Source organism: Pezoporus occidentalis, unplaced genomic scaffold (assembly GCF_034315485.1).
Source record: "Pezoporus occidentalis ecotype Australia unplaced genomic scaffold, CSIRO_AGI_Poc_V1 ctg49, whole genome shotgun sequence".
Lineage (NCBI taxonomy): Eukaryota > Metazoa > Chordata > Aves > Psittaciformes > Psittacidae > Pezoporus > Pezoporus occidentalis.
In genome coordinates this window covers 2,292,296-2,318,143 of record NW_026915824.1, presented here as the reverse complement: position 1 = coordinate 2,318,143, position 25,848 = coordinate 2,292,296, and the positions used below count along the sequence as shown (strand labels likewise).

The following is a 25,848-nucleotide window of genomic DNA, read 5'->3' as shown; positions in this document are numbered from 1 at the left end:
TGAGGGGTGACCTTATTAGTGTCTATAAATATATAAAGGGGGAGTGTCACGAGGATGGAGCCAGGCCCTACTCAGTCAAACAATGATAGGACAAGGGGTAATGGATACAAACTGGAACACAAGAGGTTCCACTTAAACTTGAGAAGAAACTTCTTCTCAGTGAGGGTGACAGAGCACTGGAAGAGGTTGCCCAGGGAGGTTGTGGAGTCTCCTTCCCTGGAGACATTCAAAACCCGCCTGGACACGTTCCTGTGTAACATTACCTAGGTGTTCCTGCTCCGGCAGGGGGATTGGACTAGATGATCTTTTGAGGTCCCTTCCAATCTCTAACATACTGTGATACTGTGACCTTAGAGATTATCTAGTTCTACCACCCCCACTAGGCCAGGTTGCTCAAGGCCCTGTCCAGCCTGGCCTTGAACACTGCCAGGGATGGAGCATTTACTGCTTTCTTGGGCAACCTGTTCCAGTGCCTCACCACCCTCACAGTACATAACTTCCTTATATCTAACTTAAGTATCTCCTGTTTAAGTTTGAGCCCATTGTCCTGTCACTGCAGTTCCTGAGGAAGAGTCCCTCCCCAGCATCCTTATAAGCCCCCTTCAGATACTGGAAGGCTGTTATGCAGTCTCCATGCACCCTTCTCTTCTCCAGGCTGAGCAGCCCCAATTTTTCTTGGCCTGTCTTTGGATGGGAGGTGCTCTAGGCCCCTTAACATAGAATTAGCTAGGTTGGAAAAGACCTTTAAGATCAAGTCCAGCCTTTTTATCATTCTCGTGGCCTTCCTCTGCACTAACTCCAACAGTTCCATGTTCTTCTATGCTGGGGACACCAGAACTGCACAAAGTACTCCAGGTAGGGTCTTATGAGAGTGGAGTAGAGGGGCAGGATCACTTCCTTCGACCTGCTGGTCACGCTTCTTTTGATGCAGCCTAGGACATGGTTGGTTTCTGGGCTACGAGCACACACTGCCATCTCATGTTGAGCTTTTCAGCAACCAACACCACAAGTCCTTCTCTTCAGGGCTGCTGTGAATCACTTCTCTGCTCAACCTGTAGCTGTCCTTGGGTTTTTCCCGAGCCAGGTGTAGGACCTTACACTTCGTTTTGTTGAGCTTCATGAGGTTCGCACTGGTCTAAGTCTCAAGTGTGTCAGGTTCCCTCTGGATAGCATCCCTTATCTTCAGTGTGTTAACCACACCACACCACACAGCTTGAGGTCATCAGCAAGCTTGCTGAGGGCGTGCTCAGTCCCATTGTCCATGTTGCTGACAAAGAACAGGATTGGTCCTAGCACCAATCCCTGAGGAACACCACTTGTTAGTGGTCTGTGTGTGGACATTGAGCCTTTGCGTTTTGTGAGGTTACTTGGACGCATGAGTAGCAGCTACTTATTTTATTTTGTATTCAGTGATAGCCACTGGATACACCTAGTTTCAGAAAATAAAGCTTTTCTAAACTAAAAAAAAAAAAAATCCCAAACAAACAGAAAAGCCCACAACAGAAAAACCACCAAAACCAAACAAAAATAAACAACCAGAAAACCCCCCAAACCAACCAAAAAGCCACAACAAAACTTGTTAATGTAAGCTTTCTGATCCAAATAATTGGATATATTTTATGTTTGGAAATCGGTGCTTAAGGTCAAAGAAATGAGGTAGCATTTTGTGGGTGTTGCATCTTTTCCACCGTGGGATTTACGTGAGAATTCCTTCTGCATGTGGTGATCATTTACTGTAAGATTCTGATATTACCATTAAAATATTAATGCAGTAGGATCCAAAAGTTACACAGTGCTGAAAAAAATACATACAGCTGTCCAACTGTTTTGGCATATGAGCTGCTACTTAAATTTCAGACGGCACTATAAAGCACAGCCGGCTGAATCTCTACTGCCGAGGGACCCAGCAAATGCAGTGGGTGTGTAACCTGTTAAGGCTTAAGTCAAGCAGTGCAAAGAAGTTGCTTTTCTTGAGCCATGTTTTGAGCCATCCATGTCTTCTGAATTACTGGGCAGTCATCTTGGATTAATAAATTATGTACAACTTTATATGTAGTCTTTGTGACAGGCCACATCCAAATCGCTTGACTTACCTTAACCTGGACATAGCTCCATGTAGTCTATGCTTTGTTTAGTCCTTGGGGTGTCTGCTTAGAACTGAGAAAGAGTACAAAGTTAATTCATAATTGGACTGAGACAAGCACTAGTAAAACTTCTCCCTGAATACAAATTTAGCACAATCTTACAGCCAGGATGGGAATGAAATTGAAAGTACTCTTAACTTTTTGAATGTTGCAGCTGTGGTCTGTTAAGATATGATGAGGTTAATTAATAAGTCATGGCATCTACTAAGTCTTGAAAGGCAAACTTGAACAAAATACTAAAATAATTTTTACTTCTGACCAGTTTCTAATGATCTCTACCATATAGATCAAAGCAATTCATTTTCATTCAAAGTAAGCCTGTAATAACACCCTTAAAGTAAAAATTTCTTGCTTCTACCTTTGTTCTAACATATGTCTGTCTTCTTCATTCATTGTTTCTCATAGATTCAATTTTTGCCTGTTTCATTAATGCTGTGACTTGCTTGTGACTTTGATAAATCATTCTCTTCCAAGACAGCTTTGTCTTCATTTTCAAAAGTAATCATTACTGAGTAGCTTCTATTGTGTCAAAATTGGTACCAGTGGATGGGCCTTTTTTTTTTTGTGTGTGTGTTCAGTGTTCCATCAATTTTTTTAAAAAAACAACTTCTTTCATGTTGCAGTGTTTTTCAATATGAAAAGGTTGGGTTGTGTATGTTTTTACTATTCACAGCCCTTTAAAATAGGGAGGGGTAGGCTCTCAGGACTACTAAAAGATCTGTCTGCAGCTGGGTTTGAGCTTGAATTATCTGGCAGCCAAAAGGGTTGGACTGTGGTCTCTAGAGCTAGCAAATCATTCCTTAGGGCTGGCACAGCTATTTGGATGAACTGTGTTATACATGTTAGTTGTTTGGAGATCTGCAATGCAATTATTCTGACTCTAGCAGTGCAAAAGATGTGAGTTGAAATAACATATGGGAGAAATGTTCAACTTTGTACAGTTTGCTGCTTGGCAAATTGCTTTCAGTGCTGACTACATGGGAGTTTATAGTTAATGAATACTTTAAAAATTGTATTTAAGTGCTAAAGAAAAACAGCTAAGGCTGTTCAACTATTTAAAGCCCCAGTTACAGCGATCACTCAATCATGTGTTTGGGGAGATGAGAAAGATGGAATTCTTATGTCATTTTGCAGTTATAAGTCTTCAAAATTGTATTGCCGTACTTCACAATACTGTCTTACATTTTAGGCTGCAATTCCATTTTACTCGTTAAAAAGAGCATTCTTTGTTTAGCAAAATAAAAAGGTCATAGCTAAAATTACGTTTGCCTTTTATAATGCCACATTTCTAGTACCTGGTAGCAGGTCATTGATCTAGTACTGAGAGTCAAAAATTGAGTTTTCATGATGATTTATTTAATAATAAGTTCTAGATTTTGAGTTTATACACAGTAATTTATCAATATTGTTCAAAATCTTGATTAAGAAATATGTGGTGAGGTTGTGTGTTGGGATTGTTTTTTTCTTTTGTTTGTTCATTTGCTTGCTTTTAATTGTTCTATCATTGATAGTTATTGCTTTCAAGTGTTTTAGCCATTGCCAAAATATTTTGGTAGGTCTACTTTGCTGTATGCAGAGGAGGACCCAGGTGAGCATCTACATTTTCATCATTTACACATATTTACTTAGAGCCTTAAGCTGTATTTTTAATTATGTAAACTTGCTTCAACAATGTGAGATTCAGGAAACTTACATTTTTTCCCTTACAGTGCTAACAGTATACTTAATTCTGGTAGTTATATAGCTGATGTGTGTTTGTGTTTTCAGTGTGGGTGAAATGATACTTAAGTGTAATGGAGTGCACTAGATCTTTTTCCTCTAGTATTACAAGGGAAATAGTGCTTTGATTGTGACAAAATAGTCTCAAGCAATGCAGAAGTTATATCTAATATATCTGAAATACTTCCGTTTTCTTTCTCAGCATTACAGTGCTGCCTACTGATACCTTAGCCTATTTGTATACGGGTTTAAAAGGAAAGTTTTTTGGAACACGTTTGTGAACAGCTTCCTGTTTTCCTTTATTATGCAATTAAGGAATTACGATTTCCAAAATGTCCTAGCAGCGGAACTAATTACTGCAAAGCTGTAACTAAATTTTACAGACTGTTGCCTCCCTGATGAGAAATTGAGAGCTGCTGCTGATCTTCTGTGCTTTAATTAGAATAAAGTAGGGAGATGATAAAGTCAAATCTAAGATTTGATCTCAAAGCTAATCAGTTGTAACTCTCCTCAGTTTTGATGTGTTTTTGTGTTTTGTTTTTTTTATTTTATTTTGTTTGGGGGTTGTTTTTTTCTTGTTAGCTTTTTTTTTTTTATGTGTGGGGAGGGGGGTGTGGTGTGCATGTTTAATAGATTAAATTTTCATAATTTTGAAATCTTAATCTGAAGTTTTATTACCAAAAAAGTGAAATAGGGAAAGCATGAACCCTGATTCTCTGGGACAGGAGAAGATGGGGATGAGTTACAGTTTCCTAGTTGCAGTGATACTTTGGTTTAATGAAAGTTAACAGTTGCACTCTTTTTCCCTTCTGTTTTGATCTGCTTGCTACTGTTCCTTACTTTGAAGAATAAAAAGGTGTGATGTGAGGTTCTTGAATCTGATTCACTGTGTCATGACAGTACATAGAAGTGCAAAGCACAGGAAAGCAGAATCTGGCAAACAGCTGGCACATTCTGTTTATGGGGTTTTGTAAGATTGTCTGCCAGAAATTACCATACTCAAAAAGGATGCTCAGATAGAAGTCTTTGAACACACTTCTTAAAGAAACAAAGTGATCATTTATACTTTCTATCTTACAGAAAGTAGAATACTTTGCTATAGAAGTTGGCCACAATAAAGCATCTTGAAACATCTCATGGAAGAAGAAAAGGAGTTTAATTTGAAAGCTGCTTGAGACTTAATACCAAAAGCTTAGGAAGAGGAATGCTATTAAATGTTTTTCTATAGTTTAAATTAATGATCTTTATTTAACATTGGAGATACTACCTTTGTGTCATTGATAGCTTTTAGAATAATGCTGATCCCACCGGTTCTGCTTCATGAGACGAACTTCTAATTTTTTTCTTTTCAGTTGAGAATTGCAGTTCTCAACTGAAAAGCAAACAACTTTTTTTCAGGCTTTTACTTTCTCCTGTAGTGGTTCCTTGCCTTAGGTCTTGGTTGATGGCTATTCATAAACATGGTACTCTGTAAGGCATATGTTTATGCTGTCTGGGTCATCTTCTTATTGCTGTCTGCTCTTTGCTATAGATCAGTAGGATTGGCTTTGATGTGAAAATACTTGATTCCTCCATAGCTAGCACAAAGTGAAGAGCAATAATGAGTCAGAATGATGTTGAAGTTTACCCTGGTATTGTGGAGGAGTTAGTGTTTATGTGAGAGAGGAAGAGAGGAGTTGTGGTAATTTTGTTTCATTTTACATAGTTTGAGAGGAAATTTATCTACTTTTTGTCTGTACATATGCTCAGCGTGACCAACGGAAATGCACATGGTGTTTGGTTGTGTTGCATTAAGGCCCATGGGGAAAAATTGAGAACAAGAAATAAGATGCCTGTTACCTAAGTGAGCAGCATAAAAATCTACTGTGTTGAAAATGCTGAAATAAAGCTTCATCACTGTCACAGATGTACCCAACACATACATGGAGAACATGTTGATCTGTAGGCAGTAGGTCTTAATAAGCAGCCTGTGTGTTAGATCTCGTGTTTAGTAGTTTTGTGTGTTGACATTAACAAAGCATTGCAAGAAAAAGCTGAGAACGTTAAAGTACTGAACTTTTTTAAGCCCCCAGCTGGAAAAAAAGAATGCTTAGAGCTGATTATTTTAGGTTTTGGGAATAAGTTGACTTCTAATTTCTGGGTTGTGGTTTTGTGTTTGTTTTTTTTTTGTTGTTGTTGTTGTTAAATGATTTCTAATAGTGAAAAGTAATTGATTATGTGTTCAGACTATGGCTAGATTCCAGACGCAGTTTTTAGAGTTTGAGTTTTAAATCTTGTCATTAATTTTATGGGTATTTGGCTTTTCATTGCTTGTAAAACAAACAAAAAAAAATATACTAATGTTGCCGAGGGAACTATAGCAAGGTTTATGTTTTCAGCATCTTCTTGGTGCGAGGCTACCATCTGCAGGCTTATGACTGAACGCCTCTAAGTATCCCGCTTAGATGCCTCTTGTGCTACTGTGTCATCGGTTGCTTGTGACTGACCCTGGAGATGACAGTCTTGTTCAGAATGCGTGGGTGAAGGTCTTCCTGAATCTTCATTAGCAAAGACAGGCCTTCCTCATAGGAGAAGGAAAACTCCTATCTTCAAACCCGGGCTGATGGAGCTCGTCTAGCCTTGTATGGCCTTCCATCAAAGAAGGACACTTACAAAACCTACGACCTGTGGACTTTGCTGTCACCGTCCTAGCTAACTGGGCCATGGCAGTTAAACCTCAGGTTTAAAGGATGGGGCCAGTTCTGCGCAAGCTGCGCCTCACCTAAAAAATCCACTGCTCAGGGGCGAAGGGCTTACTCTCACTTGTCTGTATGGACAGGCAAGGGTCGAAACAGTAGGTGGCAAGGTGCATGGGAAGCTGCAGATCCAACCCTGCATGCGGCCGGACCAGAGCATGGGTAGCTCGAAATCGCTCAGGAGATGACAGTCCTGGTCAGATACTTCCTGATTGCCTAAGCACCCTTTTTTCCAACCAGATTTGCATATCCCACTTGCCCTTGGTCATCATGCTTGTAGCAAGCGTGGTTAAAGCCCTTCCCAAATCTTCGCTCGCAAAGCCAAGCCATCAGTTTTTGATCTGGATATATTCTAAGATCAAGGCCAATGTTGATAAACCAGTATTTGTAAAACATTGAAATTTGGGGGTAATTTGTACTATATGAGAAGTCTTGATTTATTACAGTTTGTCATTTTGGGGACCCTTTCGTGTTATGTTCTAGAGAAACAAAATAGAATAATGCTTGTTTTCTCCTGTAAGGTTACTGCAGCTACTTAGAAGACTGCAGGAGGCAATGTGTTCTGTTTAAAAAAGATAGGCAACTCTATTAATCAGCAAGTAGAATGATGAGAAATTAGCAACTTTTATGTCTTGATATGTAACTTAATAATAACTGCAGGACTTGAGTCTTTCATTTGAAGATTGAATTCCATTGTAATGGAGCAAGTCAGTTTTGGAGTGGTTCTGAATGTCTTGTAGGTAACGAAGTCCTCAGAGGTCTAATATCCCTTAGCTAAGGGAAACTGTTTAACCAGCTAACTTGAGGAAGTTAACCTTTTCAGAAGGTATGAATATAGCTACTCCTTGTTTTGTTTTTTTTTTTCAGAACTGTAATTTGTTTGAAGAGAATGCATTTCATTAGGCACACTGTATGAAGTGACAGTATTGTCAGTTGGCCTCTGGAATGTTTTCTGCAACATAGCTCAGAATGTGTCTGTAACAAGATACGATTCATGTTTTTTAAGCTATATTATTTCTTTCTTTGCGTATTGCCAATAGGAGTTGGTGCTTTGAGGGCTTTTTTTTCCTATGGAGTGGGGGGGCTATTAGCATAATAGAAGACAAAAGAAATGCGGAAAAACTTAAAAAAAAAATGAATTGACTGTAACTTTTTATGTTGCAGTGCTAAAATTTTTAATGTGCTTTGTGTTTTGTAATAAAGGATGGGGCTTAACTGTCTTTTTATGTACCCCTTTTAGATACAGTTTTATCACTCTGTTGTATGTGCAGCAGTTCATTTCAGCCTGTTGGCTCTTTATGTTAGTATTGGAAATACCTGTTCCTATGTGTTACTGTTATAATACTAGGTTTACAGAAATTTATTTGACAACTGGGAAAATGCCTACCTGTTGTAATCATGTAACTTCATTTCCTGATCTTCAGTTCATTAGCCAACTTGGCTAAAACCTATAAAATGTACCAGTTCTATTCACTTTGAAGTATTTGTAGCATTTCTGTTGTTATTGGCAAAGTTTCCACTGTTAGTATTGTGTTTCCCTGAGAGAATATGTAGCTTGCAGGAAATCTTACTGGTATGCAGACAGTAATACCCCAGACTTTGTATTATGCTGGTTTGTGCCATAATAGTTTTTATGTCTATTTCAATTTGACAACTAAATCAGTAACTTATTGGAATAACTTTCCTTTTTAAAACCCTCTGTTTTCAAACTGCGCATAAAGCAGAAATTATTTTCTTAATAGCAGAGATTAATTTGAATATTAAAATTAATTTAGCTGTTCCAAGGAGATTATTTTACAGCTTTTCTGTCCATGAGAATCCCTTTCTTTTAAAAGAAAAATCTGTTGTGGATGGTCAGAAGGTGTGACGGCAATAATGCTCTTGCATCTTTAAGTGAAGCAGTGTGTGTAAAACAGACTGTGATCTTATTAGATTGCAAAGGAGTCAAGATGTTGGTTCATTCATCTTTGTGCAGGAGCAGTATACCACATGTATCATCTGACTACTGTATCTCTCACTGGCATTGTGAATTTTACTTTGGGAAGTTTTAATTAGACTGAGTTTTATTCATTGTCTTTTGCCTTTTTTTTAAAAGATCTATAGCTATGGAGAATTAAGTTCTTTGTAATAGAAGATCAGATATCAAATATAAGTTGATACCGAGAGCGCAGTAAGGTGATACTTTAACACTGGCATGAGTGTGATTCTATCTGTTCACCTTTGAGTTATTTCTAAACCTGTTTTGTTTTCAGCATGGCTTTTGTTGGCAAATACTAACAGAGCATATTGGTATGTTAAGAACAGATTTAGGTCATAGTGTCAGAATAATCTGGTAATAAAATGGAATGTTTTCTTCTTCTTTGATGTGGGAAAAGGCATTTTTGGGCTTTGATAAGGTTGAGGAGCCAATGCATGCATCTGAATTACCATTTTCTTACCAGTTCTTCCCTTTGTTGCAGTTGATGGGCAAATTCACTGGAATTGTATCACTGTTATTTGTGAAGATCTGCAAGGTGTCTTTTCTTCCCGCCTATAATCGGTTTTCTTGATTTAAAGATGTGCCAGCTTTTAGTACAGTTTCTTTGTTCATCCAGATACTGATAAAGGATCTGCTGCAGATATGAGTGACTGTATTTCATCATTCTGTTGATACTATACAAGCTTTTGTGGTCAGACGCAAATGTTGCAGAGAAGGAAGTAGCCAAATATGGTAGCTTTCAAGAAATATGGGCTATACACAAGGTATAGCTAGTTTCTGGAACATTACAGAAACCCAATAAAAGGAGTTGAACATGCTAAAAGAAGGTTGAACAGCATTTATCTGTGCTCTTGTGTTTACTGATCTTCTGTGTTTCCTTCTTGAATTTGTTAACTGTGTGCCCAGCCTTCCATTTTACTGGAAACAAAATAAGAATTGAAATCAGTGCTACAATAACTCTGAAGGTGTAAACCTGGAATAAAAGTTGTATCAACCTGAGTAAAAATTCTGATAAATTCTGCTTAAAAATAAAAGAACAGGAATTCTTAATGTAGGCACAACCACAGTGTGTGAAGTATTCAGTATATTTTTAATAAATTTATTAGAAAAGTTTGGAAATTTTTGTGGGATGTTTCTATTTTCTTAGTCTCAATAAAATTCTGCATACATTTAATAAATTACTCAGCTGAAACCAGGACACGGTATTCTGCTGTCCAGCCTTTTCTCTTTTATTTCCTTCTTCCCCCTCCCCTGATTTATTCAGACCTTTGTGAGAAGGTGGAATTTTTTGTTTCATGAAGGAAGAACATGTTTTCTGCAGCTGGGAAGAAAAGTAGCTTTTCTTTCAAAATACTTGAAAGCAGCTGTCAGACATAGATTCTGTTCAACATTGCTTTTTGTTTGGGCTTTGCATTAGGAGGTGAGAGCCCAGCTTCTTCATTTATCAAATTTCCTTATCCAGCAACTGAATTTAGGTGAGAGATGGCAGCATTATTATGTTAAGAAGTCATTAATTTTAGACTGTCTGTTGTTTGTCTAGGTTTTCAGCCCGTTTCTTGGTAAAGATGGCAGCCAACAATGCAGTGCTGAACAGACTGGAGCAGAAGGGTGCAGAGGCCGATCAAGTTATTGAATACCTCAAGCAACAAGTTGCTCTGCTCAAGGAGAAAGCTAGTAAGGAATTACCTATCTTATGATAAACTCATTAACCAGATGGTTAACATTAACTCCTTGTAGAAAAAAATGAGAACATGGACAACTTCACTGATGTTGTCAGCCTTATAAGTGTGATTCAAGATCTCCAAGATAAAGATTGTAACAGTAGCACTACTTCACTTTCTAGTGGTTTGTGGGGTTTTTTTGAAGCTGCTTATTCTGAAGTTGAAAAGGCATGAATGAGGAAGGATTAATGACACAAACAGATAATGCAAATTCAGTAGGACACAGTTCTACCTGGGGGGAGAAAGGGAGTCAGGAGCAGTGTGAGGCTGTGCATTTACCTGAATGTGTTACTGCTTTTTCACCACTGGGTTTCTCTCAAGAGTCTCATACGTTCAACTTTTATATTGGTATCAATGAATTAAGGTGCTCTGTATTATAAACATGAACAAGCTTTTTCAAAGAGGGTTCTTGTGAGTCTGTTTAGGGGTCTGAGAAGCTAGTATATTGAGAGGCAATGTGAGTACATAAGTATTGTAAAAAAATGGCTATTTCAACAAAAAAGGATTACAAAATATCTCTGATTACATACTCCTTGAAAGCTTCCACTTTTTTGTTTTGCTCACTGTGTTTCACTTTTCTTTAAAAAAAAACAACAACCAAACCTCTGTTTGCCAAATTATGAACCCTAATGATTGAACCCTAATGATTGAACCCTAATGAATGATTGAAACCTCTAGTCTTGCAGGCATCTCTCCGAGAAGAGAAGAAGCTCCGTGTGGAAAATGCTAAACTGAAGAAAGAAATTGAAGGGCTGAAACAGGAGCTGATCCAGGCAGAAATTCGAAATGGAGGTGGGGGAAGAGTCCTATCTTCATCCAACATAGATCTACTTAGCACAAAATATGATCTGAACTGTCTTGATTTTTATCTTTCTCTATGTGACTCTGTGGTATTTCTTACAAATTCTGGATTTTCCTAGGTTCCATGCCTATGACAAGTTACTCAATTCCAACATTTTATTACGTGCAAGACTAACATGCTGGACCTTAATCAGACATGGAACTGCTTCTCTGTATGATTTTGTACAATGACTTTCATAATTAGCCATGAATTTGACTGATGGCAGTGACTCCTTATAGTACCTTAGATTGCTGAATGTCTAACACTTTGTGATGCTCGCAAGGTTTTAATCTGTCATGACTGAAAAATCCCTATGGAAAATCAAGCCATAGTTCAAAGTACAGATAGGCAGTGACTTATTAGAAAATCTGTGGTAATGTAAAATTAGAAACAATGTGTTTTGAATTGTTGATTTCATGCTTTAGTAAGACCAGCCGTTCATTGCACTTTTTCCTTCTTTGCACTCCTCTGTGTAGCTCTGTTCATCTTGCACCATCTTTATATAATTTGTAGTAAAAAGAAAGGAGAAAAAAACAAAACTGAAGTGTTTCAGATCCTGCATGTTTTGTTTAAAATTATTTTCAAAGAAAGCCTCTTCTGCCAGCAACAGCTATTACTATTTTTACCCATGCTGTCAGAGATAGTATCCAATTTAGCTGGATCCTAGCTTTCAACTGTATTGAATGTTTTTTCTGGTAAAACAACGCGTTCCGTTTTCAGAGAGATTAGCATTATATAAATGCAGAGAAATATTTTTCCATTGTCTGGTACTCTGCAGCAATACTTGACAGGTGTAGGATATTTCACAGAATTTGTTATGTTTGAGAGAGGTTTCAAGGATTATTTTTTTTCCAAGATGGGAAACCAGCTTTATTTAGCTGTTTTATCTACAAGGTAATAGGACTAAATTAAGATTTTATTTTTTTTTTAAGTAAATTAGTGTATGCTACTTTGACAGATTTAATAGTTGAACACAGAAATTAGATGAACACAGTCAAAGGCGTTCTTAACTGATCACAATGATCATATATAGATTGAGTTCTGGAATGTGTTTCACAATGTTGTGCTTCACTATTCAGCAGCTGTGATGTAGGTATTTTAAGCAAAATTCTCAGTTCTCTCTACTGTTTCATCTATGTCAGAAACTTTAAATGTTCAAAGTTCTGGTAATCCTTCTAACTTCTGTGGTTTTGATTTTAGTAAAACAGATCGCAGTTCCTCCTGGTACAGCCATTTCTACAGCTTCGGTTTCAGATGATGTTTCACAAACTACAGCAGTCACATCATCTACTGGTTCCAAAGATGAAAATAAAGGTGAAGATGAAGAAAAGAAAAAGAAGGAAAAAGCAGAAAAAAAAGGTAATTAAGTTTTCTTAGCTGTGAGAGACAGTTGAGGCATTTAATTTATGAAAGCATTTTTACATCATTTTGGGTACAGAAAAAAAACAATTTCTACAGCCATAATAGGAAGAGTCATGCACTAGCTCTTAAAACTTGGAAGTACTTGAAGTTAATGAAGGCTGTCTGGTAAGCTGCAGATTCTTAATTACATGGGATACATGCCGAATTTCTTCTAATGTGACTGAGCTCCTTTTTTTTTTTTTTAAACAATAACAAAAAAAAACCTCCCACAAAGCACCCAAATACCTCACAGCAGAAAAAAGCAAAATCAGAATACACACACAAAAGGGGGGGGCGGGAATAAAAAGGGGGAAGGAGGTGGGATGAAGATGAGGATGCAAAACTTAGAGAAGTTTGGCAGACTGGCTTTCTGTTCTGAGGCTTAGTTAGAATTTTTTTCTGCTATGGAAACACTGCAAGCAAAAGGTGAAGATGAGCTCAGCAAAATCTATTGCAAACAGTGGGAGCATAACATAATACTAAAGGAAGAGTGCAAAATTGCCATTTTCTGCAAAAAAAGTATGCAGGTTTTTTTTTGTTTTTTTTTTCTTTGTTTTTTTTAAGGGTTTTGTTGTTGTTAGTTTTGGGTTGTTTTGTTTTTTTTTTTTTTATTATTCCTGGAAAATTCTTACAGGTAGTGAAGTTCCTTTAGATCAAATGCATCCCTGTCATCATTGGTGAAATTGTGTGGCTAAGAGTAAGTGTACTGGGGTAAGCACATAGGCAGATAACATAATCTAGTTTGGTCAACAGGGAGTAAATGTAGGAGAAGGATAGTAGCCTTCCTAACACCTTTCCTCCTCCTTTTCTCTTTTAGCTGTCTGTATTGACTTTTTTTTAACCAACTCTCTTAATAGAAGAAAAGATAGATGTCTGTTACACTTGCACAAAAATACAGATGTCTATCTTTGTGATTTAAACTGATGTTTTGGAATCATTCTCTTAGGCAAGTTATTATTTATTTACTATGAATTGATTTGTACAGCTTTTCACAGTTTGGATATTATGCTGATAGGGTGCTGTGTCTCTGATTTTTCTAGTGAGCTATATGCAGACTTATAAGCTTCTTCGTTTCTTTTGATGTACTGCAGCCTTTGACACATCAATATTCCACAGGGCTGTAAATATAAAAGCAGAGGCCATATGTCATATCAGGCAATTAACTATTTTCTTCAAGTATTCAGTGGCTGCAGAGCAAGCATGTAATTGGTAAGGAAAAATTAAACTTTCTTGTGTTGTTTCCTCTCGTTTTGCATAAGTAGCTTAAATTTGGAAAGCAGTCTGTTTGGCTTTTTCCTTCCAGTGACTGTATTTGGGAAAAGGTGAAATACGGTAAGAACATTAACTAGTAGCCCTACACAGGTTATTTCTGGGCAGTTAAACATCTGTTGTAGGTGTAGTATTTAAAAAAGTAACTAATAAAATTTGTTTTTCAGTCTTGAAATTGATGAAATTATGCACTATCTCAAATCCCTTTGCTTTCTGTCACCCATCTCATATGTTTCCTCTCTGGTTATTCCCATTGTCCTTGTTCAGCTTGCAAACCTCATCTGTGAGGCGTCTCTGGATATTGATCCTGGGCTGATGCCAACACAGGCCAGACAAGTGCTGTTCTCTCCTTAGCCTGCAACACTGAAGTGGATGTTTTCTGCACATCTATACGTATGCTGTGTACAGACATGCTTTGCTCTTTTCCTTATTTTGTGACAGACTACATTTCTCTGAAGTGAAATAAATAGGGTGCTAAAAACTGATTTATTTGGCTCCAGATGATTATCATAGAATCATAGAATGGTTTGGGTTGGAAAGGACCTTAAGATCATCCGGTTCCAATACCCCTGCCGTGGGCAGGGAGACCTCCCATTAGACCAGTTTGCTCAAGGACCTGTCCACCCTGGCCTTGAGGACTTCCTAGGGAGGTTTCTGTCAGCCCATTTCTCCAGCCTGCTCAGTTACCTCTGGAGGGTACCATGGTCCTTTGGCGGGTCAGCCACTCCTCCCAGTTGTGTATTATAGAGAAATGTCATGAAGTGGAGAACAGGGAAGAATGACACCAAGGATAAAGATAGCAGGTCTTTTGAAATTATCTTACAGACATTAATTGTTAAGTATTTTGATGGTATTTTTTCAGTTTCTCTTCAATTATTATGAATATGACTGGTTTTATTAATCTTAATTACATTACAATTTGATTAATAAACACCAGAGCTTTTTATTCGTCGTATATGAACTGAAATGTTTTTAAAGAGCTACCACTTATGTTAATAATAAAAAAGCAGTATTTTTCTGAATGTAGTGTGTAATTTCAAGCTTCTAATAGAGCAAGGATAATGAAAAATTATATGCTGTCCACTTTTTCCTCTTTTGCTCTGTAAGAAAGGGAGTTTAGTTTACGAGTAAGCTGTCTTGCTTAAAGGAATAACAGAATATGCTTATTTTAAGTCAGTTTTCTTAGATGTGTCTTAGGCCCATGGAGGTTATAGTTGTTAAGCAAATTTGAATAACTTTTAAACAGGACAGTCTTATATACAAACTAGATGTAATTTGCTCATCTTGAAAGGAATATCTAAAGCAGCTAAGTATGGGGAGTGTTGCTTCATTGATGTTTTATACTAACAGCATGTGTAGGTAATAATAAACCCTTGTGTTGCCATAGAATAAAGACTCTGCATCAGTGGAACCTCGTAAGCCATGAGCATTTTCGCACACTAGTATATTTGGATAGTAAAGAATGTTAGCTAAGGTCATCTTGAAGGGCTGCTCTTGAAGAGAGGCTCAGAGAATTGGGGTGGTTAAATTTGGAGAAGAGAAGGCTCTGGGGAGACCTTGTAATAGTCTTCTGGTACATAAAGGGAGCCTACAGAAAACCTGGAGAAGGATTTTACAAGGGCATGTCATGACAGGAGAAGGGGGAATGTGTTTAAACTGATAAAGGGGAGATGTAGATTGGATATTAAGAAAAAAATACTTACTATGAGGGTGGTGAGACCCTAACACAGGTTGCCCAGAGAAGTTGTGGCTGCCCCATCCCTGGCAGTGTTCAAGGCCGGGTTGGATGGGGCTTTGAGCAGCCTTGTCTAGTGGAAGGTGGCCCTGCCTGTGGCAGGGGGTTGGAACTCCATGATCTTTAAGGTCCTGTCACACCCAAGCCATGATAGGATTGTATGATTCTCTACTGGAAACTAGTAATAAAGGTGCTAACGCTTTACTCTTCATTTGTGTTTTGCACTTACACTTGTTTCTCAGATTGTACCTTGCTTTCCTTTGCAATAGTCATATACATTATTTATGCTTTTTTAAATGTTTATTTCATGAGCTAAACTTTCTTTAATAGGTGACAAGAAGGAGAAGAAACAGCAGCCAGCTGCTGGAAGTAGTGATGCAAAACCTGTAGATGTTTCTCGACTGGATCTTCGTGTTGGCTGCATTATCAATGCCAAAAAGCATCCAGATGCAGACACTCTGTATGTCGAAGAAGTGGATGTTGGTGAAGCAAGCCCAAGGACTGTTGTCAGCGGTTTAGTGAAACATGTTTCTCTGGATCAGGTATTGACAAAATTATTTACTGATATCTTTTCCATTCCTCAAGTATCTCAAGAGCTTCATAAACATGTTGTTTATAGGATGTGTTTCATCTGCTAAAAGATTTTTGTGGTCATAAAAACAAAAGTGAAATGCAAACGCAAGTAACGCTGAACAACATTTGCCAGAAAACAGAGGAGTACTCTTCCCCTTGATCAGTTCCTTTCTGCTTCCGTCCTGGGATCATGTCCTGACTCCTCTGTGATGCCGTTAATACACAGTGGGCTCCTAAACCAAACAGATGTGACTCTCCCTTTAGGTTTCCTAGTATGTAATAGAGAACCCATAATAAATTATTTTGCTATCAGCCAAACTTTTGAAACCTTTGCCATCCAACTTTCTTCATAGCCTGTTGAAGTGTTTGGCATGCAGTAAAGCAAAGCGCATGTAAATTTGACTTAGATGGTAGTGAGTGGCTTAAACAACAGGAATTCAAAAATGTGTATTTTTACTTTCTTGTCCAGAATAGGGTCTGCCTCTCTGCTTTTTTTAGTAGATACATTTTGTGTTTCTGTATGTCTTGGGAACAATCTAATACTTCAAGATTACATTTTCCTTTTAGAGAAACCTTCCTTCTAAAGGGTTCATGGAAGGCAGGAATTTACTGAAGGCTGCTTTTAAATTCAAATACAGTCTTGGCAGTTAAAGTGATTTTGTATAGATCAACTGTGGAACGGGTCATGAAGTAATTGATCTTAGTGTGGAAAAGCAGCATTTTCTCAGGTGGCTTTTCAGTCCTTATTAATGCCATGTCCCTGTGTTAAGACTGCAAGTACAGAAAGCAATTAAAATTGTGATTGTTGTTATGATGCAGAAAGTTACTGAACTGAAAAAAAAATAGTAAATACACTAATTGTTCTGTGCTGACACCTGATAATGTCCCGTTACTAGATTTGCAGTGGACAGAAATTCAAATTGCTAGCAGTCAACTCTCAAGTTGTAAGTCAACTCTCAAAGTATGTATGTAGAAAAACATCTTTAAAGCCTGTCTAAATAAACTTGGGAACATGAAGTGTATAGAATACAGTGGCAGTACCAGTCTTTTCTTTTGAACCTGCTTTCTGTCTGGAAAAAATAATCCAAAGTACTCATTAAAAAAGAATTAGGGATCATTTTTGCACGTTCTTTGGGAACAGCTAGTTTGTGTGTCAGGGTTTGGTTTTCGGCAAGTCTGTATTAGAGAGTAAATTCTTAGGGGCAAATTTCCATCTTTTGTGGTTTTTTTAAGTGTTCAAAGACGTGAAGGCCTGCCATGAAACTACGTACAGATTTTTATATAAATATGTCAGTCAGATCAAGGGCTAGGGGTGTAATTCACAAAAAAAAATCAGCTATTTATGATTGATGTAATTTAGCAGTGTTTGTTGTATTTGTACCATCTGATTTTACTTTTGGTTAAGAAGCACAATGTATATCTTCATTAACATTTTGGTATGCAGTGCAAGTTATTTAGGGGTGTGAAAACTTCTTGCATGCCTACTTCATGTGTCGTACATTCTGCTTTTGTGCACCACTGCTGGTGGTGAAGCCAAGTCAAAAGTTGCAGTCCCAAGTATCTCTTGTACAGATGGTAACAGGGATATGGAACTGAAGCACAAGATGGACCATGCTAATACTGGCTCTTTCAGCAGCAGCTGACAACAACTGGAGGACATTCTGAAATGCCAGCAGGAATAGACAGCTTTTCTGTCACTGCATCTGGCTTTTTGAAGTGGATCTCTGTGTGCTCCTAGCATCAATACCCGTCTCGGGCAATTATTCTTGAAGTACAGACCATTCTCAAGTATTGCTTTTTTTTCTCCCCTGAAATCCCCTTTAACCTAGGAGATGCTCATGTCAGTGTTCTGAAATGAAGGATGAGAATGCAGGGCATGTATCTTAAAACCTAGCAAGAAGAGAAGAGGTCATCATCAGAAACGCTATCGTGCAACCATTCTTTGTGAGAGAATGCATTACAGCTATATCTGTTAGGAACTGTATAGTCTCATTTTTACACAATAAACTTTTCCTTTCTTTTTAAATTGGCTTAATGTTTTTTTCTTTCTAGAGCATTATTTAAGGGTTAATGTTGTCCACCCAGGAATTAGCAAATGGTACTGGAATTTACATTTATTTTTCTTAGATAGAGTGGTAATTATGTTCTTTGTACATACTCTTGACCTTCTGATTTTCCTTGTCTAGTCTGCATGGAAAACATTTTTCTATAAATTAGAAAGAACCGTGGCTACAGCATGATTGTAAACATATTGACACATTCTGTGTAATAGAAGACACCTTTCTTAAACCATTTTTCCTCTGTTTTTGTGGCATTAGGCTTCAAGTATATTAAATGCTACTGTGTTTCTTTTCAGATATGAAACAAATAGAAATCTGTGTAACCAAGCTTCTTACTTTTGCTGGCAAAATTAAATTTCCTGGAAAATTTAAGATGCAGGCAAGCATGTAATAGATTAAGGAGGGCTTTTTGTTGGTGTTAGCATTGCAGCTTGCTCTAGTTTTAAAGCAATCAGTGTGTTGGTTTTAACTCTTATTTACTAGCCATTGCAGTCTGGCACACTGTCTGATCTTGAGATAGAGAAGGATAGCTACCCGATTAACAAGTTAGACGGGTATGGGTAAAGTCTTGGGGTTTGTGTATGGTAAACTTCAGGATTAACTTTTCCTTGGTTTAGTTCCTGTGCTTCATTCATGTTGGGAAACTGCATTATTTTATTCTGAATGTGAAGTAGCTGTGCGTACAACCTTAGAAACTGTCACAACTAACATATTTGCCGAAAGTAAATGAGTTTATCACTAGTTGTCAGTTTTGGAGTTCCTGGATTTCTGAAACAAAAGGCTCTTTGGAAGGCCAACAGTGATTGTTACTATTTCTTCAAGGAGATAACATTTGAATATCCTTTGCTGAGTCTCAGGTCATTTATGTATCAAACATGTCCTGAGCTATCAAAGCCTTATCAGTTCCCTGTAGACAAAGACTCGCTTCTATTTGTTTCCTTTTAAGTGTAGAGATTTACCCTATAGTTTTACTTTACTGGATAATAAGAGATATGCAGAAGGAAGCACACTATCTGTGTCACCTTCAGCTGCTTTCAGTAACTCCCTGTATTTCTGATAGAACTTTTCACATAATGGGAGTCAGATTTCTTTATTTTTTTTTCTGCCCAATCTTATCTATCTGTCAGGAAACTCCCAAATTTACTTTTACACTTAGCTTTGAAAAACTAGGTTGCTTATATGTTCCTCTAATTTTTGTGGTTACAGAGAGTGGTCATCAGTAGAATTACAGGATATGACCCTTTGTAGCTGTTGCTTTTCAGGGTTTAACTTATCATTTACTGTATAAAGATCTCCTAAGAGCAGTGCAGATAGAATGACACCCAAACATCAGCTTCCTTGACAGAAGGAATGCCTGAACACAGAGCTGTTGTTATTGTAATCAATCCTGTGTTTTCTGGAAACCCACAACAACCGAAAACTTTTGCAGTCAGGAAGCACTTGTTCAGGTCAAGTTTCTTTTTTTCTCTGTTCTTAAGGAATTGTCATTTATCTGAAGACAGGCTTAAAAATTGAGCCATTTATAATAAAGAGCAAAAAACCACCCTTCAAATAGCAGAGTTATGTTTTTGGCTGACCATCTTGGGGTGGGATTTTCTTTTTGTTTTATAAAAATTAACCTTGTGGGTTTTTTACCATTAATTTGTGAAATCAATGTGAATCTTAGTTTAGAGCAGTTTTTCAAAAGCATTTGAGGTAAAAGTGATGGAATAATGTGTATCTTTGAAATGTTTATAAATACTTCTTAATTTTGTAATAGTAATCTATTTCTCATACAAAAATATCATGCAATATATATAAACATTTGGGCCACTGATTGGAGAGGAGGGAGTGATGTGATGCTAGTGTTTTTTTTTCTCATGTTAGTTTGCTGAAGATGATGATCTCCATTTCTGTATTAATAGTCTGGTTTTGTTAGTTGTATAATCTGTAATAAAAAAGCAATGCTCTGAATTCTGAATTTTTTTCCAATTAGTCAAAACTAAAGTTGAGTACCAAATGCAGAAATCTTGTTTCTTCTACTCTATTTATCTATTTGCCAATTTTTATTCAGTGATAGATAATATCTACAATTTGCACTTCAGTGTCGCTGGCATCTTACAGCCATTTCTTGTGTAGCAGTAATTTAAGAAAGTTTCAGTCAATGGGCTTCCTTAAAGTTTATGCAAGATCAGCTTGTTATTGTAACTGTTTCATTTTGGATATTGATATTTTTTCTTTTAAATTGTTTTACTTTGAAAATATGGTATAATCAGAATACTTAATAAAACACAATATGATCAAGTATTAATATTGCAGGGTTTTTTTTTTAACTTTCATTTTGTAATGCAGAAAGACCAAAATCGAGAAATAGATCTTTAGTAAGAGTGTGGGCATTAAGGCTTCTTACTTTCTGTCTCTCTCTAAATTTTTTATTTAATTTTTATTGAAAACGTGTTGTTTTTTAGGCCTAAGTGTGGCAGTTTCCCCTAACCAAGTATGTTTTCCCTGGTTTATTATTTTTATTAAAATAAAACAGTAAAGGAAGATAACTAGTGTTACAGTTTTAACAAATTGCAGTGCACAGTATACGCAGCCATATTTAATGGCTAAAAAAGTAATTCAAACCATTTGGGTTAAACAAGTAATATTTAAGATTCAAGTGAACTGATTATGTGAAACACCTGTATGTTTCCAGTACACACTTTGAAATTTTTAACTGTGAGCTAGCCTAATTTGTAGGATGGGTTTTGGTGTTGTTTTTTTTGGTTGTCCGTTTGTTTGTTGGGTTGTTTTTTTTCACTATTAATATTAAATGGAAATTGCTTGGTTGATTTTCCTATATTGAAAGTAGACTGAAGTGATGATCTAGAACGAGTAAAGATGGAATGTGGGTGAAATGCATTGCCTGGTTTGGGGATTTCTGAACTGCATGTTTTGTATTTCCATAAGTATGTCACAATTCAGCAATTACTCCATTATTCCCTGGCCAACTCTCAAGCGGTTTAATTGTTGTTACTGGTGTCCAGGCATTAAAACTGTACATCTGTTTCTGTGTTTGTTGTCCATATTAACGTATCTTCATTGTGGTTCTTTTGCTGTAATGAAATATTTGGAATCTCCAAAAGCATATGGCATTTAACTTCTCACATCCTTCCGTTTTCTTCCCCAAGATGCAGAATCGAATGGCAATACTACTCTGTAACTTGAAGCCTGCAAAGATGAGAGGAGTAGTATCTCAGGCAATGGTGATGTGTGCCAGCTCCCCAGAAAAAGTGGAAATTCTGGCTCCCCCACCCGGGGCAGTACCTGGAGATAGAATCACTTTTGATGGTTTTCCTGGTAAGTAGGTATCTGGGAAAGTGGAGAAAATGGCTGACCTCAGTGCTGAAGCAGATAAAATAGTATTTTAAAGCTGGTTGCATTTTTTTTTTGTTGTTGAAGTTTTCTGGTTTAGTTATATTCAAACTATTTTATTATTAGCATACTAATATTGTACAAATAAAGGATTGCAAATAGTCACCTGGGGGGTTTGGTTTGGTTTTAATTTCTTTTAGCTAGAGACTAAGGTTTTATGCTACTTACCTTTTTGTCCAAGTAATTATCAACTTCTGATCAGTTTGATATCTCCTTGAAGGCAGTCTAGCACTTCATAGTACTGTAATGAGGCGGGTAAAATCCTTGCTATGTCAGATGTCATTTAATTTCAGTATTTGTAATTAAACATTTACATTCTGATCAAGTTATTTTAAAGCATAAAGGTTCGAGTCCTTGAAATTAAAATTGAAAGGACAGCTGGGTCTTATTTTAGTTTGAAGTATGAAAGCCTATGAAGCAACAGAAGCAGCAGCAGCAACAATAAAGCAACTCTAAAACATATGCAGCTGTCCATCAAGCAGCCTGGAGTCAAGTTATTTTTAAGCCTTCTCTTTCTACCATAAAAAAGTATTCATGAGATACAGGCTAATATTCCTTGGTCCTTTTAGTCAAAGTAAACACATGGCGTCTTGATTCAAAGCAATTGGACTTTTTTCTGCAGACTTGAAGGTTTTCCTAGAACTATCTTGAGTATCATAGGGAAATGATTTGGTAAGGAATGCCGTTGTCTGGAGGAGTCTTCCTTTCTGTTTGTTTTATGTTATTGCCCTTAAGTGGACTTGACACTGTTGTATACTCCAATACATGAATCTTCAAGATCTGTTGGACTTTTTGTTGTATTAAGAACTTCACCAAATTTCTGTCCTCCTTCAGTGGTCCAATTTATGAGCCACTGAAAAATTATTCCATTATATGTCTGTAAACACTACACCCTCCCACACAGTAACTGCTGTAAGGCAGCAATAATTCTTGGAGATTTCACAGCTAACTGGCAAATCTGCTTTCTAATAGCAGTATAACTGACACTTTGACAAAACTCTTCAATGCAAAAATGTCACAGGACTCATATATCTGTTACTTATTTATGTAATAAAGTAATGATTCTGGTCTAAGAAACCTTGGCAATTTAGTAATAATTATCTCTTTAAAAAAATAGAAAGTGCTAGAAGTGGAGTGCAGTGGTTAGTCTGTATTTAACAGGTTTCTTTAATTAAAGCTTTGGAGGACAGATGCTTTCCTTCAGTTGTATAGTTGTAACACACAGCAGCTAAGTGGTATTAATTTTTCATAAGGTCACATACATCACCCCAACTTTTTGCCCCTTCTTACACATTCTTTCAGTACTTATTGAGCTGTTACAAAGCAGAGAGGTTTCTTGTTTATTATGGGAAATTCTTCTGTAATATTTAAACTGCCAAACTGAATGACGTGTAACAAAATTTGCGACCTCTTATTTGTTTCTTTTTGTGTAAAGAGAGTGAGAAGCTTGTTAAGCCTGTACAAATTTAAATTTAGTTATGGAAACCCTTCTAAAGAATATTTTCTGGGAAGAAGGAATGCAATGAGGAGAATTCATAGTCAAATGCACAGCCTAAAGCTCTGGTAATATTTAAAATTGGTGCCTATGCTAATCTAATATGAGCTCACCACAGATCCCAAGGGAGCTTGACAGAGGATTCCAATGAAACATCCAAAGCATGGTTTATATAATAAAAGTCAGGGTTCTTTTCTTACTAAAAAAATTTGCTTGCTTTTTATATTTAAGGAGGGGGAAAGAAATGCACAGATCATTTGACATTCTGTTTAATGATTTTATTAGTTTGTATGCATTCACTTTAGTCTAAGTCCAAGTCTGTCTTTGCTTATGAACTTGAGCATTAAGCAGGATTTTTACTTTTGTTAAAATGCACAGTTAGCTCTAAATGTTTAATTTACTAATGGTATTACTGATTTTTCTTTTAAATATTAATTTCACTGTGGTTGTGAAATAACTCAGCTGCATTATTGAATTTTGCTCTAGCAAGGCTAGCCTACTTAACGGAGAAATCTGGCCTGGTCTACTTCTCTTACACAGTTACAGATATAGAAGTTACAGAATTTAGACCTCTCTACAGGCAGAAGTAACTTACTTTTGGAAGCATTGAGAATGAGTAGATTGAATCATTGAAAATATCTGAAGGAGAAAAACAATAACACAGGAGGAATGAGAGTAGTTCATTTGACTGCCTGTGGTCATCCAGTCCGGAATACACCAAGCAATAATGAACTTCAAACAGCTACTGGAAACACATACATTGAAGTCCATGTAGCCTTATAGTTGGCTTGTGGTCATTAGAGATTCTTAAATAATTAGATTTGGTAATGTAGTTAGACTGTCGATACCTCTAGGGGCTCTGTAGCTTACCAGGGTGTGTACACAGCAACAGGGAACTGAAACTTGCAGAGACTGAGGCCATAATTGCTGAAATACAAGCTGATTGCTAATGCTGTTATTTTAAGCACCATCAAATAGTACAAAAAGAAGAACAGTGTTGAAACTCGGGGCTAAGATTTTGCGTCAGTATCCTAATTTTGGACTATTTTTGACAAAGTTCAATATTTCTCAACTGTAAGGGCACCTGCCAAATGCACTTAAATATTAATTTAAGATGTTGACAAACCTGTGTCAACACAGGTGAGTAGTATATTTCTATGGTCCACATCTACTTAATTCTTAGGAACCCTTTGGTCTCTAGTGAATTGTGTAAATCAACAGCCAGCAATGATTTTTTTTCTTCTTTTTGACAGTATTTGTAGTCTGTTACTTAAAACCTTTCTTCCCCCTGAAAAAGCAGCATTTTGAGACATGTTCTGGAGATATTTCCTAGAATATCCCTAGTTCCAGTTAAAAGTATTCATTCTGAGAATTGTTGGTAATGTTTGTGGGTTCCCTCTGGCCCTGTTCCCCATCCCCCCCCCCCCCCCCCCCCCAAAAAAAAGTGTAGGTGGTGAAGTTATGTACACATCTGTGACAGCCTGCATAAATAGATCTTTTGCTCTGCCTTCTGTGTTGTGTGCTATTAGGTTATTCTTTGTTTTGAAACAGGAGATCCTGAGAAGGAACTTAATCCCAAGAAGAAGATTTGGGAGCAGATTCAACCTGATCTTCATACCAATGACCAGTGTGTTGCTACATACAAAGGAGTTCCTTTTGAAGTGAAAGGAAAAGGAGTCTGCAGGGCAGAGACCATGGCAAACAGCGGAATTAAATAAATAAATGGTTGTTAGAAACTTTTTTTAGATGTTGAGATGGAAAGTAATGCAAGCACAATAAAAAACATGAAATGCATGGCTAATACCCTTTTTGTTTGACTGCTCTTCCAGAGGGTACAGAATGTGTTATGCTTCAACACTTTCACACTTCACACATTCACCATGCTTACTGTCCTTGAGGTTAAGTATTGTCAACGGTCATTAACCACTCAGTGCTCAAGACTTCATTGACAAGGCTTGTTCATGGTAGAAATACAGGTAGGCAAGCATATTTTCTGGACAGCTAAAAGGTTTAGATGCTCTATGGAGCAAGAGCATCTCAATAAGGAAAAATTTCTGCCATCTTCCTTTTGTGCTAACTGTTCTCCAAGAGGTGCAGGACTAGCAGTTGGTCAGTAAAGACCATGGTTATCTTCATTCTTCTTGTTACCTTTTAATAGTTTTTCTCGTCTTTATATAAGCAGTTTTCACATATATTATAAACTTCTGCAAATTTGTTCTTGGCTGTGTTGTCTCAGTAGTCTGCAGACAGTTGTAAGGGGAAGATTAAACTATGACCCTTTGTGCCCTAAATAGACAAATAGGTGTAATTTCTTGTCCCACAATTAAGTTACCATGTTAGTAAGATCAAAACTGTCATTTTGCTATAACAGTTATTTATCTATCTAGTCCATTTTCATATTTCCTTCCAAAAGAATGAAGAGCAGATGGACTGCCAGAGCTAGTCAAACACTATCATAAAAATATCTGTTTCCAGTGCCCCGACAGGTATAAAATGAGTTGAATTTTTTTAGGTTTGTTTTGTTTTAATGTGTTTTTACTCAGTGATATTTTATAAAATATATATATATGTGTATATATATATAAATTATTTATAAAACAGAAATAGTTTCTTCAGTTGTTACTATTAGAATTATTCCATAATAATGTAGTACAAGTAGCCATTGTTGCTGTGGTAATAGCCTCAAATTGCTTCTTTTAATTCCTGCCTTTTAATAATCTGAAAATAACTATTTTAGATCAATTTACAATAAACTTTTGAAGTAAATCTTTAGAGATAGTT

General features: G+C 36.9%; 1 protein-coding gene and 1 long non-coding RNA gene across 6 annotated transcripts in view; one reads left to right on the top strand and one right to left on the bottom strand.

Annotated features, from left to right (window-relative positions):
- Positions 1–24,861, top strand: part of AIMP1 (aminoacyl tRNA synthetase complex interacting multifunctional protein 1) — a 35,440-nt gene extending 10,579 nt beyond the window's left edge. For 3 of the 4 annotated variants that reach the window (XM_062636676.1, XM_062636679.1, XM_062636677.1), the window contains exons 2-7: positions 10,117–10,250; positions 10,976–11,089; positions 12,339–12,497; positions 15,874–16,085; positions 21,329–21,497; positions 24,619–24,861. In XM_062636676.1, coding sequence (XP_062492660.1) covers positions 10,117–10,250; positions 10,976–11,089; positions 12,339–12,497; positions 15,874–16,085; positions 21,329–21,497; positions 24,619–24,785 — 955 coding nt within the window. In that variant the 3' untranslated portion in view covers positions 24,786–24,861. The remainder of the gene's footprint in view (positions 1–10,116; positions 10,251–10,975; positions 11,090–12,338; positions 12,498–15,873; positions 16,086–21,328; positions 21,498–24,618) is intronic. The other variant, XM_062636678.1, reaches the window with a different exon arrangement.
- LOC134173022 (uncharacterized) lies at positions 13,446–24,032 on the bottom strand. 2 transcript variants are annotated; one of them, XR_009968103.1, is made up of 3 exons: positions 23,663–24,032; positions 21,741–21,813; positions 13,446–13,657 (listed from the first exon to the last, which is right to left on the bottom strand). It is a non-coding gene; the product is annotated as an uncharacterized LOC134173022 (long non-coding RNA). The 2 variants fall into 2 exon arrangements; XR_009968102.1 differs by lacking the exon at positions 13,446–13,657 and adding an exon at positions 16,005–16,174.
- Positions 24,862–25,848: the final 987 nt, after the last annotated feature.